General features: G+C 38.5%; 2 protein-coding genes across 3 annotated transcripts in view; one reads left to right on the forward strand and one right to left on the reverse strand.

Annotated features, from left to right (window-relative positions):
• Positions 1-6586, forward strand: part of mroh1 (maestro heat-like repeat family member 1) — a 46000-nt gene extending 39414 nt beyond the window's left edge. For both annotated transcript variants that reach the window (XM_088306381.1, XM_088306382.1), the window contains 9 exons: positions 583-697; positions 827-973; positions 1038-1104; positions 1648-1769; positions 1861-2010; positions 2112-2246; positions 3558-3660; positions 3757-3822; positions 4892-6586. In XM_088306381.1, the coding sequence (XP_088162507.1) occupies positions 583-697; positions 827-973; positions 1038-1104; positions 1648-1769; positions 1861-2010; positions 2112-2246; positions 3558-3660; positions 3757-3822; positions 4892-4968 (982 nt within the window). In that variant the 3' untranslated portion in view covers positions 4969-6586. The remainder of the gene's footprint in view (positions 1-582; positions 698-826; positions 974-1037; positions 1105-1647; positions 1770-1860; positions 2011-2111; positions 2247-3557; positions 3661-3756; positions 3823-4891) is intronic.
• A 1431-nt stretch (positions 6587-8017) lies between these two features.
• LOC148329622 (cholecystokinin-like) lies at positions 8018-11683 on the reverse strand. Its single transcript, XM_088306881.1, has 4 exons — positions 11652-11683; positions 10657-10736; positions 9967-10132; positions 8018-8574 (listed from the first exon to the last, which is right to left on the reverse strand). Exons 1-4 carry the CDS (start codon positions 11659-11661, stop codon positions 8438-8440), a joined length of 393 nt encoding a protein of 130 aa, XP_088163007.1. The 5' UTR covers positions 11662-11683; the 3' UTR covers positions 8018-8437.
• Between the last annotated feature and the right edge of the window lie 9900 nt (positions 11684-21583).

The raw sequence follows: 21583 nt of genomic DNA on the forward strand, positions 1-21583 counted from the left end.
CAGTTGCTGTCTCTGCTGATCACTTTTGAAGAAACCACGCTTACTCAAATGTTGTTTTAGCCCACAAAGTCGCTGCTGCGCTTCAGACATAACTTCGTCTGATTGACCAAAATTACTACTGGAGTTAACCAAGCCACAAAAGGCAGTTTATATTTTTTTCCCCAAATACCCTATTATTTGATTCAGGCATCAAATTAAGAATTAGGGAATATTTTAAAAAATAAAAAAAAGTTTCAGTTTCAACAGTAATTATAATGTCTTTGTAGTTTATTCAATTGGATATAAAGCAGATTCAAAGAGTTGCAAATCATTGTATTCTGTTTTTATGTTTTACTAAACTTAATTAGAATTTGGGTTTGTACTACTGCCATTTCTTCCACATTTACAACTACGACTGCTTCCAGTAATTGTAACAATGTGAGTTCTGTACTATTATTTAGAGAAAAATAATCGGTAAGAAGTGTAGATTATCAATAAATATGACAAGTGGTACTACTTGTTGTCTTTTCACTATTTTCCATTCCCCATATACCTTCCTCTGGCCAAGCGGTTTCATTAAAGGTGTATTTCTCTTGTCAACAGGGCCATGGCGAAACATGCCGGTCCCAGGTTGCCGGCCATTGTTGAATGTTTATGCCCTTCATTGAACAACATTTATGAGTGTCAGCGTATCACCGTCACAGCTTTCTTCTCTGAGGTGACAACTAGCGAGTAAAACCCCAAACTATGCACAATTCATGTCAAATCTTTTAGTCTTCGCAAAGTTGTTCTTTAGTTTTTGGGTTTTCTTTATAATATTCTGAAGCAACTGACTCTTTCTTGCTAGCTCTTGAACCATCACGTGTCCACGGAGTTGATGTTTATTGACGTATTAATGAATAACATGATGGAAAGGATATCGGATCCTTGCTCCTCTGTCCGCATGTTGGCCGTGCGGGGTCTTGGAAACATTGCTGTGGGATCACCTGAAAAGGTAGACACACACAATTGCTGATATAACAAGAACAGTTCACTATTAATTACTTTCTTCCCTGCAGGTGAACAAATATGCTAAAGAACTACTAGCGGCCATGAGTTCAGGCATGGAGGAAAAAGATGACCCAGGTAGTTAGCATGTGGGACAACATCATAGTTTGGGTGTGTTTGAGGAATTTCCTGCTCTCTGGTCTGATAATAGCGCTTTAGACTTGGTCTTGGTTACTTTTCATAATGCAAAAAAAATCCATGAATTTTGATAGCCAAGGGTGTGTATTCATGGTGCATGCGCGCATCAAGGTGAGCGTGGCTAATATTAACTGACGTAATTATTACGATTAGTTTATGAATTAAATTAATTAAAGGGTCAAGTGTTTTTTAAATAAAAAACAAAACAAAGGATAACTAAGTCAAACAAAATTTCCCATTTATAAATCTTAATAAAACTTAGCAAAATAACTAAAGCAAAAACTTTAATTGTAGTAAAAATATCATTGGTCTCATGTTTTTCAATTAATATCATATGTGCGCTTCCATGGCCAGGGCACTTTTTCACCACTAGTGAACCATAGTTTGTCTAGTTTGATTAAAACGACGACTCACTAACTGTACCTGGATGAGATGTCACTGTTTAATTTTTGAGGGGGGGGGGTTGTCTGATCTTTTACACAGGCAAGCTCATTACTCTCGAGGCAATGTCAGGTCTGTCGAAAGTTCTGGTCTACCTGGATAAGAAGAATGTCCACCTACTAGTGGTTTATATTTTCATGAAGATCAAACCATTTTTAGAGAGTGTAAGTTAAAAAACATTCTTATTTGCAGTTCAAATCCTATTCTGCAAAAAGAGACATGCTAATATTAGCGACTGTGTTTGTGGCTGTCCAGGAGAATGATGAGATTCGCTGTGCTTCTATTCACCTAATGGGAAAACTATCCAAGTTTGGCTCTGGAGAGCCAGTGTTCAAGGACCAGATACACAACGTTCTGGTCAGCCTGCTTCTACACCTGGTTGATCCGAACCCACATGTGGTCAAGGTAGGAAAAGTGTTGCCACACATGCACAAGCCTGCAAGATGTTGGCATGGTACACAAGGAACTATTATTTCCTCTACAAATAGGTTTTTATTTGTTTTCAGGCGTGTAAGTATGCAATGCGTGTGTGCGCTCCAATGGTGGGCTCGGAGCAGATCACAGCCATGTTTCAGAACCACCTCCATGAGGACAAGAGCTTGCACTATGGAGAGTTCATCAATGATCTCACCAAGTATCTGGTGAGAGAGACCGACAAGACAGGTTGTACAAAGGACGTGGGAAGATTATTCAGAATAGGGCAACGGTGAACTTGTGGTATGCATGCCCGTCGACTGACTGGCGACCAGTCTAGATAGGGTGTAGGTGTGGGCGGTATTACAGTGACATGGTGTACCGCGGTATATAAAGATAGCAATGGTGTCATAACACTATTATTAAATAAAAATAAATAAAATAAATGCAGCACAGAAGGACCTACTATGACATTTTTTAATAGTGTAGTTGTGTTTTCAACTTATTACCATACCTATTAAAAAACCTATAGTAGACTATAATATTTCTTGTCACTGCACAGGAATGGCGTTCTATTAGTTACGTGGCAGCCCGTGGTCGTGCGGCTCTCGACTCAAGTGTATTGATCCTCCTCTCCCCATATAAAATACAACCGCTGCAATTTGGCCTCTATTTTCTCGTTGTTCGTCCAAACGCCAACAGCACAACATTCCCAAGCTGCGCAAGACATTTTGAAATGCTGCGGGGGCATTAGAAAAAGGGAGCAAAATGTGTACATTTCAGGCAGGCAACCGCTGGCACATAGATGTCGATAAATTGAACATGGATATTGATAGATGGAACCTTCACTTTAAGCGGCGGCTGTGTTGAAAAGATACATAAAATGGCACGTGACTTGTCATAGCTGACGTTTGTGACAAACCAAACTACAAGTCCAAATTCTACGCCGGGTAAAGTGTGCCAGCTGTGGTGTAGTGGGTAGCGTGCTCACCTCGAAGCTGCTATATTTATTCCTTTGAGTCACGGGTTCAATTACTGCTCTGTACCTTTTTTATTTTATTTAAGTTTGACTATATTTTCATTATTATGTTATTTTTTTTATGTTTACAATTTGTTGCAGCCAGTCGGGACTTGTAACCAAGCTAATTCATTTCACTTTTTTAATAGCTGGTGACGAATCTTTGAATTTGGAACACAAAATTACTGGACTGACATTGCCTGATCAGCCATAGCTGCAATCACGAGCCAGTTAATATGAAAGACAGTTGAACCGTAACTCGGCAGCCTCCACATCACGCTAAAATAATCAATTCCCGTCTCCCCTACTGTAATCACAGTAAAATAGCCGAGGCCAAGATTTCCTCGCTTCTGTGATTGACCAATCAGAGCCGCTCGCTGCAAAAATAACGTTAACAGGAAAGTTGCCGGTCATGGCAAACTGCTTGGATTTAAAAATGTTCAGATTTTGTATTCGCGCACTGGTTACAATCAAATTCTAAATCTATCCTATCATGAGTATATGTTTGCCATTTTTGTAGATCCAAGACTTTCCAGGCATGCTGAACTTCTACCACATCTCCGTTCTCCAGTTCTTCAAGAGCAACTGGTCTGAAGTCCGAGCAGGGGCTGCAATGTTCATAGGTATATAGTCACTGATTGCTCGTCAACATTCTCTGAATTTAGCAATTTTTCTGCAAATTTGTTAGGAAGGTGCTAATAAGTGCATGTGTGTTTCAGGGTTTCTGCTGGGGAACCTTCCAGAGGAGCATTACTCTCACCTCAACATGGGCACCGTCACTAAAGGTGAAGCGTCTTTCTCACATTTTAAATAGAATTACAGTATTGGTTATTGTGGGGGAAATAACATTTGTGACATAGGAAAAAGTGATGTTTATCTTATTTTTTTTGAGTGCCGTTTTGGCCTCTCGCAAGGTTTACATGCAATCATACATTTAGACTCAAGGCACACATTTTAAAGTATGCTTTAGGAATGTCTCACTCTCAAGAAATAGGAGACCATCGTATAACAATACTTGGAAAAAAGAAGACGTGTTACTCCAAAATGTTGCCTATACTTTGCAAAAGTCCGCTGGTTTATCGATAACGTACAATGTGAACCACCACAGACAGGCAAACAGAATTAGCATAGATGTTGGAGTTATTATAAGGTTTCAGCCAAACAACTGCTACACACACACACACACACGCACAGAAAGCAGCGACACATAAAAACACGGCATATGTCACAATATAAATATTGAAATAGCTGATGTTCTGTGGAAACAAGCATTTTAGGCAGGGGGGGGGGCAAACTTTTTGATTGGGGGGCCACAATGGTTTCTAAAATTTACAGAGGGGCCGGACCAGGAGCAGCTGGATGGAGTGTTTTGGTAACCTCACCTCATCAGAGAAAGAAAATTACATTTAATTTTATGTAAATGTATGTAAAAATGTAATGAACAAAGGCATTACAACAAAATATGTTTGACACACCAGAGTATTTAGAAAATAAAACATTAACAAGGTTTATTCATTTAATTTTTTTCAAGTTTGGCCGGCCGGATTAAAACATTTAACGGGCCGCATGTGGCCCCCGGGCTATAGTTTGCCCATGCCTAATCTTAGGGGTACTTTTCTGCCTCTTTTACTTGCGTTTGATTATGCTGCGTCTGGTAGTAGAGCTCAGTGCATTTTGGCATGTTGTGGCACAATTCTAAATTCCAACTCACTTTGTATACTGTAAGAACCCCATAAAAACCATCACTCAAAATCTAAAATATCTCAGCACAAAAGATGACATGCAGTATAGTGGGGCTTCGCTATACATAAATATTTATCTTTAATGTGAATGTGTATGTATATTCATCGTCAGGCCTAGTGATGCTGCTCCAAGATCCCGACCCTGTGGTAAGAGTGAAGGCTGCAGAGGCCATGGGACATTTTCACTGATGCAAACATCTGCATGTGATCAAATTGCTGGAAAGTGGTCGTCATCATGAATGAGTCCAATATTTTTGAATTTTGTGCAGTTAGTCATCGCTGTATGTATGTATATATGATGCAAAACCACAGTCAAGCCATTAAGAAGACTTAACGTTTAAATGACCTCACCCTACCTGCACTTAAACACACACAGCTTTATTGATTGTGTTTCCAAACCTCACTTATGGTACATAGAAAGTGTTCAATTCTTATATTTTAGCAACCAAAGATAGTAGTTTGTATCAGAGGCATGGCAGTGTCATACGCTACACCTGTCACACACCTGCATTTTTTTATTGTACATGTAGAGAATTATGTTAAGAATAAAAAAATATTTGTTTCTTTAAATATAGTCTGGGTAACTCATATTTCCAAATAGAAAAGTAGACATGAGTTTACATGAGTCTGGTATTGATAGTGTGGGGGAGCTTTGTCTTAAATGATACAAAAGCATATTTCACTAATATAAGGCTATGATTCACCTCACTTTTATATTTAGTTGTCTTGATTTCTTTTTTTTCTGTATAACCAGCTAAGCCTTGTTACAAGTACTGGACTTGTATGTATAAATGTGTCAACGAGGCTGACTGCAACCACATGCTTTGTTTGCGCCCTTATAAAATACAAGCAATATCCTCTAATAAAGTCTAGGGCTTTAACTCTTAAACCATCATGTCCTGAATGCACTCAATGAGTTGTCTATGTTTTTAATGATCTCATTTATTAACTTTTTTTTACTCTCGTACATGCCATCATAACTGTGACATAGCAGCTAATAGACATTTGAGTATTGGTCCTGCCGTGCAATGAGACGCACACAATTCATGGAAGGATTGACCCCTTAAAGTTAGAACAAGTCAGATTCATTTGTGCCAAAATGTCTTTTTGAGAACTTTTATATTTGATTTTCTGTCACAATGAATGTGTTTTGGGTGGTTTTGTTTTTCATGACACTCTGCACTTACATTTGCAGCCGATTGTATCTCAGCTTTGTGAATATTTAACCAATTGGGAAAGGTTGAGAATTATATTAGAGCAGCACATTCCTCCTCTTAGATATTCTGTGGCACTATAAAATGAGCCATTTTAAGAAATGAATTACCTGACAATAAAAGATTTACATTTTTTTACGTTCCTATCCTAAAACTATGACCAGCCACTTGGTCAGCTGAGGTTAACCCTCCAAAATATAGCATAACTAACACTCACACAGTTCTCAATATTAAATTGTTGCGACCCGCTGTTCCTGGGTCTGCATTTATTGTATTAGTATTGTAATGAGTTGTTAAGTGATTATATACCTTCAGGCACTTTCTGTTTTCGTTTAATTAGAAATAGAAAAGTCTTTATTTTGTTATAAGTTTTGATGGTGTGGCTGTTCATGTTTACTGTGTTATTGTACATTCAGCTTTGTATGAGGCAACTTTCCCTTTGTGTCTCATGATGCCTTAATGCAAATGGATCAATGTCGATGTATGAATTTGAGGGGGGGTTAGTTTGTCACTTGTATTCACACCCAGAAGTGTGCAGACGTATAAATTGTAAATGCGTATAAATTGAGAAGTAAAGAGATGCATAAAAATAAGCTTGATTCATTTTTTTATTTTAATATAGAGAAGAAATCTATGCAGGAAATGCTGTTGTGTACATTTATTCTCAGATGGGTGTGCCAAAAAGCTGAATTTCTTTTGTTGCAGATCAAAAACTGGCTCAAACAAGCATTGAAATCTATTCTGAGTGCATGACAGATCAATGGTAGTTTTTTTTGTAATTGTGCTCTGTCATATAGACTTTATGTATAGTGTTTGAGCTAACGTGTTGGAAAAATGTGGTACAGTAATATTACATTTTGGCACTAACCAAGTAATATGACTCGTTACTAAATTTTTTGTAATATTTCAGTTGCTGAGTTTGGTAACGCGGTAACGATTAAGTTCAGGACCTCGGCACGAATTTAATCAATTACTGTTAAAGGAAGTGCAGCTTTACTCCTCACATATTGAGTAAAGGAGAAGAAGTAACTTGCACAACAAGAATTTTTTTGTCTTCCTATGCAAGTTTGATCTTTGAAGAGATAAGTTTGAATTTACACTATGATGAGCGTTTTTAATGGATGGGAAATTGTTTGCGATACCAATCACAGTCATGGATTCTAAAAATAAAATGGCAAGCATATACTCAAAATACAAGCAGGCATAAAGCTAGAGGAAAATGCAATGACAAAATTGTGATGAATTAAGTCATGCATTTTAGATATGATTTGAATTAATTTTGTGCCATCAATTGCAGTGGTAACACCGCAGACAGAGCAGAGGGGAAGTCAAACCGTTACAATTGTGTGCAAAGACCAGTTGAAATAAAACAAAGACTGTTCCATTTAATAATCTGTAATAGTTGACATCTTGGATTGTTTTAGCTAAAACTGCATGGACTTTGCCTAACATAAGCATCAAGACTAGATACCTTCATCTTAAATTTATTAATTTGCATATAATAAATTGAACATAACACCTTTTACACTGTTGCAGAATGTGAAAATAAGTCAAATTCTAATATTCTACTCCTGCAAATATAAGATTGAGAACAGTAAGTAAGCAACAACTTGGGACCAAGAAACAATGATGACCACTCAGACACAAATTGTTTTAATGAGATTATCACGTGGATATAGTACATCATATCTGCATATTGAAAAAAAAAAAAATCAAAATAAGACGGAAGATTTTCATGTTTTATGTAGTTTAAAAAGTTTTTAGAATCTTAGCATTAAGATTTGCAGCAGTATTTATTTTCATTAAATTGATTTACCACTGATAAATGGACAGTATGCAGTTAAGACAAAATTATTTAGACTCCTTATTTAGGCAAAAAACCGTTATGGATACGTGTGTGTGTGTGTGTGCGTGCGTTTGTGTGTATGTGTGTGTGTATATATATATATATATATGTATATGTATATATATATATATGTATATGTATATATATATATATATATATGTATATGTATATATATATATATATATATATATATATATGACATTTTTTCCTTTTATGTTTTGTATTTTTATTCAAAACTGATACTTTTCTCACAACAGACTAATCCAATGTTTTAAATTGAGTGGTATGACTAGAATGTTGTAGATAATGCAAAAATGGTCAAGAAACTTGCCTAATATGGCATAAAAGATTGTTACGCTCAATTTGCATTAGTAATGGGAAGCCAACTTCTGAGTGTCTTTTGCCTCTATCTTGTGTCATTTGCTTCCAAACACCAAATAAAAATTCACATATCATGCAAGAGTGTGAATAATCATTTTGGTCTTAACTGTACACTTGTGTCACATTTGGCCACTGCATGTAGGACATGTATCGTGGGAGAGCTTTTTGGCAATGTTGACGATTGGAGATCTGCATGGAAAGAGAGGAAGGTGGGCTTTTAGGAGTATTCCAACGCCTCTGCGCTACGCCTCCCAAAGTCCATCCATCCCTCGTAATCTCGGTCCTTTATCCTGTGCTCAGTCGCAAGACCGCTGGCTCTGCTCGCGATGGAGGATCTGCTTTGGTAGGGCATGCCTAGAAGAGACAACCATGCGTCAATGTCACATTGGTTTCATGAAGTGACGGGTGTAAACAATTCTGATGGTGTTCTACAACAGTGTTTCACCACCTTTATTGAACCAAGTCACTTATTTTAAATTTAAAAAATCTCACGACATGCCATCAAATATTAAAAAAATGCAGTAGTATGAAATCTGCCCCTGTTTAGTTTAACTAAATGATTCTGTTGTTCGAATGGGAAGCATTCGATGAACACGTTAATCGTACGTTCTGCCACCTACGTAAGAGCATTTCCATTTTCTGCCAGTCATTACACGTCGCCCGTGTAGAAAGATGAACGTCATCTTCATTGAATAATTAATAGCACTGGTGAACAGCAAATTTTGATGAGAGATTGGCTGAAAGTGTCCCAAAATGTAGTTTGGACGCTGATTTAAAAAGTGTCTTTGCTTTTTTTTCGACCACACCAGATCTTTCCGATATGTTTATTTTTTTTATTTTTATCCCTTGTGCAGTATTGGAGTTTATTTATTTATTTTAATTTTAAAACATTGCATGTCTATTTGACTCCCATTGTAACTCACAATTTTTAATAGACCTGATGTTTTGTAATGCATTTCCCATGATTACAGTACAAATCCCTTCACAGGGGACTGAATAATGGGTAAAAGAAATGGGGGATTTAGAGCGCTAACCTCCCTAAATCACCAGGTGACACCAAATACTAATTAATGATTTTTCCTTCCACAGCAATGCATCGCTATGGTGTTGTACAAGTAGTACAATTTTATTCCATAAAAACTGCAGTGATTGCCAGAAGAGAAGTGAGGGAACGTGTCTAAGTGTGTGCACAGTTGTGGGTGCGCGCACGAGCGTGCGCATGTGCCATGCAATCATTTTGATAAATTCTTTTTATTTTTTATTATCCTTATTTTTTATTTTTATTTTTCATGAAAACTTGACGTGCTAAAGGGGATAATTAGCTCAGATTTGGAATCAGCTCAAAAAGTTAATGTCGAAATTGTTACTCTCTGATAAATATCTGATTTAAAAAAAAAAAAAGAATTAATGTTTTTGACCAGTTTGTGCCAATTAAGGTTTGCACTCTCAATGATTTCTCATGCCACACTAATGTGCCATGGCACAGTGTTTGAGAATAACTGCTCTGAAGTGTCTCCATGTGTGACTGTTGTGTGATCAATGGGTTTTCGAACAAAACATCACTATAGGTCCCATCACTTTTCTGCCGCAAATTAAAACTACTAGGGTGGCGGCAAACGCCTGACGGCCAGACTGCAACACAACATGATTGAATGTAGACTCAACATTCGATTGGAGAGGAAGCTTGAGGGAGAAAGTTTCTCATCTCCGTTTGTCATCGCGCTCACCAAGCACATTATCTCGTACCTTTCCTGGAGATGAGTCTGACCAGGAGCTGACTCAAGGTGTTGAAAGCCTCTGCGTCTTCTGGGGATTGGTTGTAGTTGGCCTGCTTTCCCGAGGGAAGCGCTCCAGTTGAGCGAGCCTGGCGCGTGTGGTTATACGACTGGCCATCAGATCTGTTGGGTGTCATCTGGAGATGATGAGAGAGGCGTGTCTCCAAAGTATTCTTAAGGACATATGGTTTGTCTTTGTGCCTTCCCAGTCTAATAAATTTTTGTTGTCGACCAGCTTTCCTCATGGAATATGTGTCCACATTTCTTGGCCTGTGCTGTTAAGTTAAATTGACTGATAATGTCCAAAAGGCAATGGAAAAAAAACATCTGAAACCATCATACCAAGTGTGCGTTTATCATACACGGACCAACTTTTGACTTACGACCTTTTCGGTGGAGATATTTTTCCCTAGACATAATGCGGCAGCCCCACAAAGCGCAGCAAAACACACCCCTGAAGTCATATTATTGCTCTTGGCGTGTGTGTGTGATCATTCTTGTCATCCTTGTCATATGTGGACCAACTACATTTCCCTTGTAGACATAATGTGACTGCCGCATAAAGCAAAGTAAGATCCCTGAAGTCAGAACAATATTAATGTTCTCATTTGTGTGTGTGTGTGCGTGCGTGCGGGTGTGCATGCGTGTGTGTTTCACTCACAATGGATTGTGAGGGTAGACTCAGCGATACCTTGGACACAGCAGCTAGAAAAACGGCCACGTAGATAACTACATTCATGCCTGCAGACAAGAGGTAAGTGTTAAAAATACAAATAAATGTTATAATACACGACTTTAAATTCACTGTGTTGCCTGTTACTTAAACAAATGTATGCTCCCCAGCTGAGAAGATGAGACAACACAATCACAATTAAGAGTCATGTGAAAGGTATAAGCCCTTGTGTCGTGTGACAATGAGGCTGTCATTTGAACACACACGCACACGCCACAACTCACACACACACACACACCCCGACACAGACCCGCGCACACACGGTAGTGTCAGGTGAAAGGTAACAACCAATAATCTTTAATTTCTTCTTTTGTCCATGTGTTGTTTGCCTCAGTCAATGTTTATCAAATCAGCAATGACAGGAATTAATTAGCAAATTATTTACCACATGATAAAACCAGTCAAATAGTCAATATTATTCAAATGGTTGTTAAGGATGGGCTGCTATGTGTGGAAGTTCTCAACCTCCACTCGTCTTCATTTTACCACCACTATGCACTTTTAAACATTAACTCCAGGAAAGCAAAGAGATGATTTACACCAATGGAATAAATTGCATACTCATTACATAGGTTTAATTGCACCGATCAGAAATTGATGGATTATTTTAAATGGTAATGTGAAATATTTCGTCCAGTTTCAATGGTTCACAGCATACTGTAACACTTATTGAATGGAACATTTTAACTCAACTGGATTTAAATTCAATTATTTTTTTTTTTATCATCATGCACATGTTATCAGATTTAAGGGTCCATCATAGCACTTTTTAAATACTGTATTTTGTAAAATAACGTGACACTTAAAAAATAAAATAAAAACACCTATATTAAAGCATTTAAAAATAACTGATATTAATAATATTGTGCAGCAATAAAAAGCCTGAAACTAACACAAAATAAATGTAATTTTCTGTTACTTACCTGCAGCCATGTGTGCGGACGAGGAGGTTTGCTTCAGTGGTTAGATTGTGAGTGCATGAGACGATGCATTCTTTTATACACACAGGAGAAGGGGTGGGGCGTAGGCAAAGAGGAGGGGCCTTTCTCACACCGAAACCGAATCCAGTGACGCATGCAAGCACGTAAAATGGCATTGACGTGCACATACGGATGTATTCAGAGCACACGAGCGTGACAACACAAACATAAACTGCATAAATCAAATTGTCGCTTGAAGTTTCAATCTGTTTTCCTCCATAGCTTTGAAAAAAAAAAAAAACAGTAATATCTCGTTGCCCTTTCAATTTCAGTGAGGGCAAAGCGGCTTCGCCCAATGAAACCCACAGGAATTATTGACATATGTCAGGTCACCTCTGTGTCGGAAACCAAACACATTTATGTATTTCTCTTGTGAACTATACCGGTGATTAAAGTTCAAACCAAATACGCCCAGAGAATCGGAATGTCATCCTCATTTTTTCCTGTCGTATGTTCACAGAGATAGTCACGAATGAGCTTTGTGTGCGTGTATGTTTAACAGTTTAATAACGCTAGAAAAATGTCCCAAAAAAATAGTGTTACTGATTCTATTGTGTTTCTCTTCATTAGGTTGTCTTGAAGCCTATCCCAACTAAATCTATGAACATTAGTTGCGATTTGCTTAAAGATCCAAGCTCATTGTGTAAATAAAATAATGACAGGGTCATAAGAACAAAACCACTGATTTGGCATATATAACTGAATGTGAATAAAGTTGGAAGGAAGGCAACTGATACTTTTTTCAAACCCTTCAGGCCAAAGAGTCGTTTTGCCATTTGTTGTTCTTATTGCAAATCTGAAGAAGGCAGAAGATACGATACATGTGGTGGCAGAAAGCAAACACAACAGCATAAGTGTGTTTACTGGAAAAATGCTGGTTGTCCTTCAGACTTTAATGGTAAAAGCCACACACTGTAGGTTACGTGGTGTCTTAATGTGATGTGTGGTTTTTAAAAGCTTTCAACTGACTGGTCGAGCTGAAGTATCAATCAGTGCTTGACATCTTTATTCACAGCATTCAAAGTCAGACTTATATTATCTTCATCACCAAGTATGCAAAGTGATTTTTTTTATGCTGCTATGATCGGTGCCGTACATTTTTTAGTTGCAGTCAAAACAAAAGCGTAACCACTGATAAATTACTGATCACCAAGTCATTGTCAACTTGAGGACAAACGTCGCTCCTTAGCTTTGGTTTCCTCTCTTGTTCGTTCATGCTGAAGTTCGAGGAAATATAGAAACCAATCTGTGCACCTCTTGTCTCTGCTGTGTTTGTGCTGGCTTTTTAGTTTTATAAGCTGTCAAATTTGAAGCTCATCTGGGATCTTCCCTGGCCCTCTGGCTAAACTGACTAAAGCGAATTTAGAGTGACTCACAAAAGTGAGTATTATGTTTTTCCATAAATTTGCTATCCCCTGAAAAAAAACACACACAACCATTAATGTCGAAACCGCTGGAAGCAAAAGTGAGTCCACTCACTTTTGTGGCGTCCAGTAATTTGTAATATCATTGTAAAAGACCATGAAACTCTTCTCGTGAACACACAATAAGCGGTGATATTGAGTTGGGCCAAAAGGAGCAGACATTCATAAACAAATATTGTTTATGAATGTCTGCTCTGTCTGATGTTGCCAAATGATTGCACCGTTTACTTTTGTTGTTCTGTTAGCCGGTGATCTGTCACTGGTGCACCACTAACTCCCATCAGGGGGTATGGTACTTTTTCCCATTTGCTGTCTTACATGAATCTGCCATCTGATGGGCTTCATGCCACTTTGTCCAACACGAAAGGCCCCTTTGAATGTTTTGGTGCCCCTTCAGAAACAATTGGTGGTGGGCGGGTGGGGGCGTTGGCCTGCAAAGGTAGTGCTGTTGACAAAGCTGCCTTTCTCTGAATGAGAGCTAGCATGCGCGAGCTAGCATGCGCCTCATAGTGTACTACGGCCAGAATATGTGCTGATCAATACAGAAATAGCTCCTACAACTGACGCCGCGCCCTTAGACACGGGCGAAAGTATGGTACGCTAAAACTTGATTCATAATGGAAATAGATGGACGGACTTTATTTTGTGGTTGTTTTTGTTTTATATACCTGATGAAGATTGTCAAACTTTGTTCTAAGCTCTGTACGATAAGGACACGGGTATGATGGGGTTTTTGAGGAAAAAAATTATTCAAAATTCATTCGGTTATCGGGAAAAAAGGATCTTTCATGAAGGTAAACAAAATTATAAAAGAGGTCGGACTGTACAGTCATTTTAACAATTAAATGTAAAATGAAAAAAAAAGTTCAAGTAGTTTCTCAGCAACAAACAGGCTATTATGTGCTGAATCTTCCTGTCATGTGCAACTGCTCTCATTCAACTCTGCTGTCAATGACACCTGTCTTCATGGCACCAACTTCGTTCCACCACGGTTTTCTTACCATCTGGTTATCTATTCTAAGCACCAGTAAAATTCTGTCGTGAACATTATCTCAGTCCCTACAAACAAGAGGACATCAAACTGTGTACTTTTTATGTCCTCATTAAGGATTGCGGCTGAGCAGAATACTACCACGACTGGTCGCCACTGAATCACAGGGCATGTGCGGACAAACCACCATTAACATTCAGTCTTTAGTGAACCTCACACGAATGTTTTTGGAACGCTGGATTACCCAGAGGAATGCCAAAGCTCATACAGGAAGGCCAGAAATAAGCAAGCTAATAAGCAATAAGAAATAAGCAAGCCTGAACCTCGGAACTGTGAGGCAAACATGCTCTGCACTTGTTGACCATTTGCCGACAAGAGAAAAAATGAAGAAAAATTCACTTTACAGAATTTCATTACAGATGTGTCTGCTAACTAAATTGTGTTTACAACAAATTCACTTTTCATTTTGTTTGTCATTGCACAAGTCAAGAAGAGTGATTATTGTAGCCTTCCATTGATTAAAATGACTTGTTGAGATACTTTCACACGAACGCTTCATGATATTTGCATCTTGGGACCATCAAAACCATTTGCAGTCATCAAACAAACAACAAAAACATACTAATGAACAAAATTGAGATCTGTTTTCATAGGCAGTGCATTTGCTGCAGAGCGCAATTGCGTGCGCATCCCAATTTTCTGATATCACAAAGCTTGTTAGGAGTTTGCCAATTTGGACTTGCGGCCGGCATCAATGCAACAATTTGGGGGCAGAAAGTTGGTCCAATTCTATGTCTGCTCAGTCCATGTCTAAATGTCTAACGTGAGTTTGGTGAATTTGATCGGGGCTCGGGTAGATTCTTTTCATTTATAAACATGTGAGCACCGGGCATTATACTGTCTGAATTCTTGTAGATTCTTACTATTATTATTGTTATTATTATTATTTTTACCATCACTATTATTTTCTTAAATCATCCCACAGCTTTTGGGGGTGGGGCTCATGAACAATGCAGGTGGAAGGCACTCTCTCAGTTCCCACTTCATGGCGCAGATGTGCTTCCACCTTGTCAAGACTCGAGTGCTCAACTGGCATGCTGTATTAAAAAAAAAACAGGAAATGCTTTGGTTAGCAATGATTGAAGTGACCACTGTGTCGCAGACCTCCCTCTTGCAGATCTGCCAGCCTGCGCTCAGATGCAAACTAGCCAAAAATGGATCTAACCCGTATCTGCACTAAATTAACACCAGTCATGAAAATAGTGCCCCATATCTTGAGAACACTAAAAAGATCTGCCTTGCTACTCTAAGATTTGGAAGTCTGCATTTCATCTCTTTGTATCTTGCATTCAAAGATGGGAACAGATTAATGTTCAGTCCAAACAATTACAGAATGACAATACAGAATATTTACCATATTTGATTTGCCAGGAGACCAAATTTCGATGCATTCTTTTGTTTCATGAACTGAATTTCCTCCATCCATCCACAACATTTCTATACCATTTTTTTATTATTTAAATCTGATGAAAAATATGTGGTGATTTCTTGGGGACTGGAACTGATTAAAAAGATGCATTCCCATGGGGAGAATTGATTTAAAAAAATAATATTAAAATGAAACGTAAATTGAGGTAACACTTACTACGGTATTGTACAAAGTTGTCCTTAGCAGAATAGAAACGTGATGATGGAAACACATCCAAGTGTTTCTGCATTGTGCTTGTCTTTAGAATCTTTGTTCATGCAACCTTTGCTGAATCTTATTGATAACGAGTCTCAACAGGAAGTGAACGTCCACTGGACTGAGCCCTCAGTCTGTTTAATTGGACCAAAGAAGGTCTATGGCTCACATTGACATCACTGCAAATAAAACATGCATCATAGCATTTTTCAAGGAATACGTGTTTGTTTCCACTCCGAAGCTCCCCCCTCTCACTAATGACTCAGCCTCCTTCAATTAATTGCCACATTTTATTCTGCAGGTCAGGAACCTCTTCAGTTGACGGACCTATTGTGATTCTGATCAACTAGCAGAACAAGTAGACTTTATCAAAATGTAGAATTAAAGTTTGAGAACACAGCTGTCTGTCGGTCTCTGTGTACTCTGTGTTTGACTTGTGACCAATTTATGCGTTATAGACAATGAACTGATGGGCAACGTAATAGATTTGATCAAAATAATAAAATATGACATCGTCACCGCTGAAGATTGTTTTTGAAGGGGCATCACGCCTATGGAACTGGCATCCGTGTTGGACAAATGGGTAAGATCGGGCATACATGCATGCTACTGCCCAAATCTGCCATCCTCAGAATCAAAATAAAGAACAATCCTGATTCCACCCTGACAATAACCGGAGAGGTCAACATGTCAGTGCGAGAAGAGCCAGAAGAATGAGCCGTGTCCCTGCAGGATTCAAAGTGAGAATAAGTGCTGCAATCAGCCACCATGGAATCAGAGTTGCTTGCTCAGCCAAAGATGAGAACAGAGTTGTTTCATTGCCGGCTGACAGGAAGAACAAATTCAACTAATATTACAGTCACTGGATTGGTACAGTATATCTTCAATTATCTTTTATCTGCCCACAACTGAATTCAACCACAACAAAATTTAATAAGATGATGATGATGATGTAATGACCACGTTTTATCCATTCCGTTTTGGATGCAAGTCGAGAAATGTGAGGTATGACCTCACTTGATAACATGACAAAGTGGCAACATTTAAAAGAGCACTAAGAGAACAGTGATTACATTTGTTTATTTCTTTTTGCTCTTGCGTGCCCCCTGCATGTTAAGTGTAATTTACTCTTAAAGATATATCGCCCTAACCAATGCTGCCCCTGCAAAATCAAATGTGTAATAAATGATGATTTAACTCATATGAGCATATCGAGCCTTTTTGTTGACAGGCTATTTTATTGTAGAGATCATATACAGCTCATTTTTAGGAATTAATTGAGTGGCTTCTGTGTTATGGAGGAACATCGCAAAACTGCTGTTTTAACAACAATTTGTCTCAAAACTTTGATTCTCTGGGAAATTACATGACTACACATTGGACCAATTGCGCTCATGCATCTTTATCACAGCTCTTTAGACATCATAATATTTGTTTCTATGTGGTTTCTCCTACCCCCATATGAGTAACTACTGATCTCACTCTGTGAATGCACGTGTAAAGATTTTTTGTTTGTGACAGTCTGTTTCAACCTTTTTGCCTGATTGCAACAGTGACATTTTTGGAGTGACGGTTAAATGTCAGGAAAAATGGTATTCGTACAAAGTTTTATTTTAAACATGGACAAGTGTCCATGATTCAACAAACACACACACACACATTGTAACATAATTCAGAACTTACTCCTAGACTCAGAAGGTTACCTATGAAATAATAATAATTATGAACATTATTATGTGATGTTTACATTAGTGAGACACAAATGTTTTTTTTTTATATAAAAATGAAGAAAAGTAAATGGTAGTTAAAGCAATAAGCTCATTTAAATCAGATGATTTACGACGTGACTGGAGTGTATAGTAAGTCTAGCATGTCTCTTAATTATCTGGAAGAAGGTGAATTGGGATTCAGCCTAATTATTGTGGTTACAACATGGTATCATGCTGTAATGACACTTCAGAGATCAATGTTAATCTAAAATCTGACTTGTTTTCATGGACTTTCATATGCATTATTTTCTTGTGTTCCATGTCCATATCTTGCCAGCATGCACATGAAACAAGACAATTTCTTTTTTTTATGCAAATGTCCACAAAGACATAGATCATGAAACTTCATTGACGTCACACTTTGGGAAAGCAAACAAGATTGTCAGCGACAAAAGTTTAATCATCTGCTCTCCTACCATCCAACTTTCCTTCTTGAAGCATTTCCTTTCCTCCAACACTCTCGTGTTTTGACAGTTAGTTTTGACAGTCTTATTGCCAGCCTGAGGCCGTCTGTCACTGGCTGGAAATACAGATTTACTGGCTGAATGAAGAAAAGTGTTGGAAGCAGCCTAGTCAGAAACGCGTGCGCGCACACAAACACATATACAGTACACACGCACACACACACACGCTCAGTGGATATAAAAAGTGTACACACTCTTACTTAAAGGGCAGGTTTTTGTCATGTAAGAAAATAAAACAATAAGACATTTAAGTTTGAAACTATTTTGATAGCAGATGCCCTTCCAGACACAAGCAACCCATTTTTGGGTCCCCGCATGGGATCGGCTATTTCTGGGTTTTGGGGCACTGGAAGGAAACTGAACCAGCGGCATCTCCACGAACAGCAGAAGCATGTCCAACTACACTGAGTCAATGGATTGATTTAACTCAATTCAACTCAACTGTATTTTTAAAGCACTTTGAGACAACCACTGCTGTATGCAAAGTGCTGTACATGCAGCAAAAGTAAGTCATAGAACAACAAACAATAAAACAAATGAATAATGAAGACATAAACAGCTCAAAAACAGTCAAACCAACAACCAAGACTCCAGCTGAGTCATAAGCCAAAGAATAAAAAATAATTTTAAGACGAGTTTTAGAGGTGGGAAGTGAGGAGGCTTGCCAAATGTTTAGCGGAAGGTCATTCCAAAAAGGAGGACGAGCAACGGAAAAGGTTCGATCTGCTCTGAGCCTTTGCTGAGCCCGTGGTACCTCTAATAGTCCGCAGATCTGAGGCATTGCGTAAGGGTGGAGAGAGGTAAGGTGCTGCAAATCCATTCAAAGAATTGAAAGCAAGTCTGACTCCAAAATAAAGTGTAATACAGTAACCCAGTCGAGATGTGACAGATGCATGAATTACTGTTTCAAAGTGCTGTTGAGAAAGGAGATACTTTAACTCAGCCAGCAGCCTGAGATGAAAAAAGCCGTCTTTAACCAATTTACCCATCCAATTTCAAATCACTGTTCAGTTTGAGACCCAAATTCAAGATTGTTGGCTGTAGATAAGGAGCCAGGGGGCCCAGCTCAGCAGGATGAGAAATTCAAGGGCCACTGGGACCAAACACCATAACTTCTATTTTCTTCGGCAATATAGTTTATATACGACATGAAGCTCTGTGTGTCTGCACCTACTGCTGAGATGGACAACGAGGGACGAAGAAAGGCAGTGTGAGACCGAAAGGGCTTTAATTAAATCTTCTCTGACACATGTCAAGAGTAATGACCTAAAAGAAAAAAAGAACCACACGCACACACATATTTTTGCATACTCAGAATGCTGTTTTATTTGTTTGAACCGCATGGGGTTTCTTGTTGTTTGATTGTTTTCAACCTTCCAATTGGGTATATATATATATATATATATATATATATATATATATCCAACCATCATCTGTACCGCTTCTCCTCACTAGGGTCGCGGGGGGTGCTGGAGCCTATCCCAGCTATCTTCGGGCAGTAGGCGGGGGACACCCTGAACTGGTGGCCAGCCAATTGCAGGGCACACAGAGACGAACAACCATCCGCGCTCACACTCATACCTAGGGGCAATTTTAGAGTGTTCAATCGGCAAACTCACACAGGCACGGGAAGAACATGCAAACTCCACACAGGATGGCCGGAGCTAGGATTGAACCCACGCCCGATGCTGTCTCTCACTGTGATTTAGAAGCGGCAAAACAAGGATCAGTGTGCCTTTCTGGGGTTACAATACATTAAGTCTGTGCTATTACTTTTGGGCAGTAGAAAATGTTTTTATTTGGAATGGCTGTTCTAAAATCCTCACGAGTGGGCCGTTATCATGCTAACCAGGTTAATAATCTACATACATAAGTGCATCACCCTCGATTTATCGTATTTGCCAAATTAGATTAATTAATACACGACTGAATAATATATACGGTAGGCCGGTTTCCAGCCAAAAGAATGTGTTTCTACTTGTTACCTTGGACAGCTGCAACACACAAACACTGACTCACGCTTCACTTGAACTCCAACAAATCCACAAGTTGTTCCATGTGATGGTTTCCCTTCCATTCGTCTTTTACCACCTGACAGTTCCCATGATGTATTATGATTCGCCATTAGCAGCTGACTATATAATCTCCTCGGAGAAATCATTAGGCCCGCTGCCAGCTAAGCAGTCATTTGTCACGATACCATTGTGGCCTGACACCAAGACATTCCAAGTGTGATTTGCAACTTTTTCACGTCAACAATGGAGTGATGTGAAATCTAGTCCAGCCCTGGTAAAGAAATGAAAGTTGTCCTTTGGGATTAAACAACTATTTGATGTCATGTCTATTGGAATACTCACGAGCAATTGGATTCCTTGGTTCAATTGAAGATAGATCATGTTTGGTATCATTAAAAACTAAAATCTGATTGTATTGAAGTTGGCGGAGTGAAACAAATTGGTTGGTTTACCATGTCTGTGACTCTGTAAAAAGCAAGTGAGCAAGCTGGGCCTTTCGTCATTTAGCTGTAGTCAAAGGGAAACTGGTCAGATTGTGTTGAAATGACAGCATTCAGTCTCTGGATGTGGGGAGGGGGAGTTCAAAGATGGAAACAAGTGCCATCTTAAAGCCTGACAAGTTCAAACATGCAAGTCATCACGACTTACTCGACAGTTCAAAGCATTTTGGCATACAGTATATCACTATACAACACAACTTTATTTATAAATCCTATTTTACAACTGCTGAAATTGTAACAAAGCATTTTTTTTATACAGAAGAACATGAAATAGCAATAATTCAATGGCAACAGCAGTGAAAACAATGAATTAAAACACAAATTAACGATCCTAGCACATACAGTCGACACCAGAAAACAGAAGAACAATGACTCATTTTAGGACAAAAGCCAAAGAATAAAATAAATCAATTAATTAATGAAATAAATAGGATGTGCTTGAAGCAGGATTTCAATATGTACAGTATATGTTTCCCTTCTGGGAATCAAATCGACCATTGGATCTCCAACTTATTGTGACTGGAAAGTAACTACAACGTGGTGACGTAAGGAAGACAACAGGAATGACGGACACTCGTACACACACGCACACGCACATGCACACGCACACACGCACACTCACACATTTCCCCATTTGACAAACATATCATTAATGAGCCTCATCTATCTCGATACATGCACACACACGAGTTACCTGCAATTTCCACATACTATTACCATAATGGTTTCCTGCGAGGACGGTAAAGCTCATTAATAATAAGCCCTCATAAATCATATTTAACAGTATTGAACTTTTCATTCATGTTAACTGCACGCCAAATAATATATGATGCACAGCATGGTTCTGTTTGTCCAACAGAGAAGCTATCACCTGAAAATAAACAAAGCAGAGGAAACAATGTATTATTTCGTGTGCGTGCGATGTCTTCCGTTGTTGACTGACGATTTTAAATGAGCTCAAGCACATGTGTATTCAACCACAAATGGACTGGAAATTATTTGAAAGTCACCCTGTTTACTCTCCTCCT

Source organism: Idiotropiscis lumnitzeri, chromosome 10 (genome assembly GCF_059441095.1).
Source record: "Idiotropiscis lumnitzeri isolate Australia: NSW breed Sydney's pygmy pipehorse chromosome 10, RoL_Ilum_1.0, whole genome shotgun sequence".
In the NCBI taxonomy this organism is placed as follows: Eukaryota; Metazoa; Chordata; class Actinopteri; order Syngnathiformes; family Syngnathidae; genus Idiotropiscis; species Idiotropiscis lumnitzeri.

Coding starts and splice junctions, on each gene's coding strand:
- LOC148329622 (XM_088306881.1), bottom strand. Junction 10,133..10,656: donor GTCTACCCTCACAATCCATT/GTGAGTGAAACA, acceptor CATCATCTCCAG/ATGACACCCAACAGATCTGA. Junction 8,575..9,966: donor CAGACTCATCTCCAGGAAAG/GTACGAGATAAT, acceptor TGTCTCTTCTAG/GCATGCCCTACCAAAGCAGA.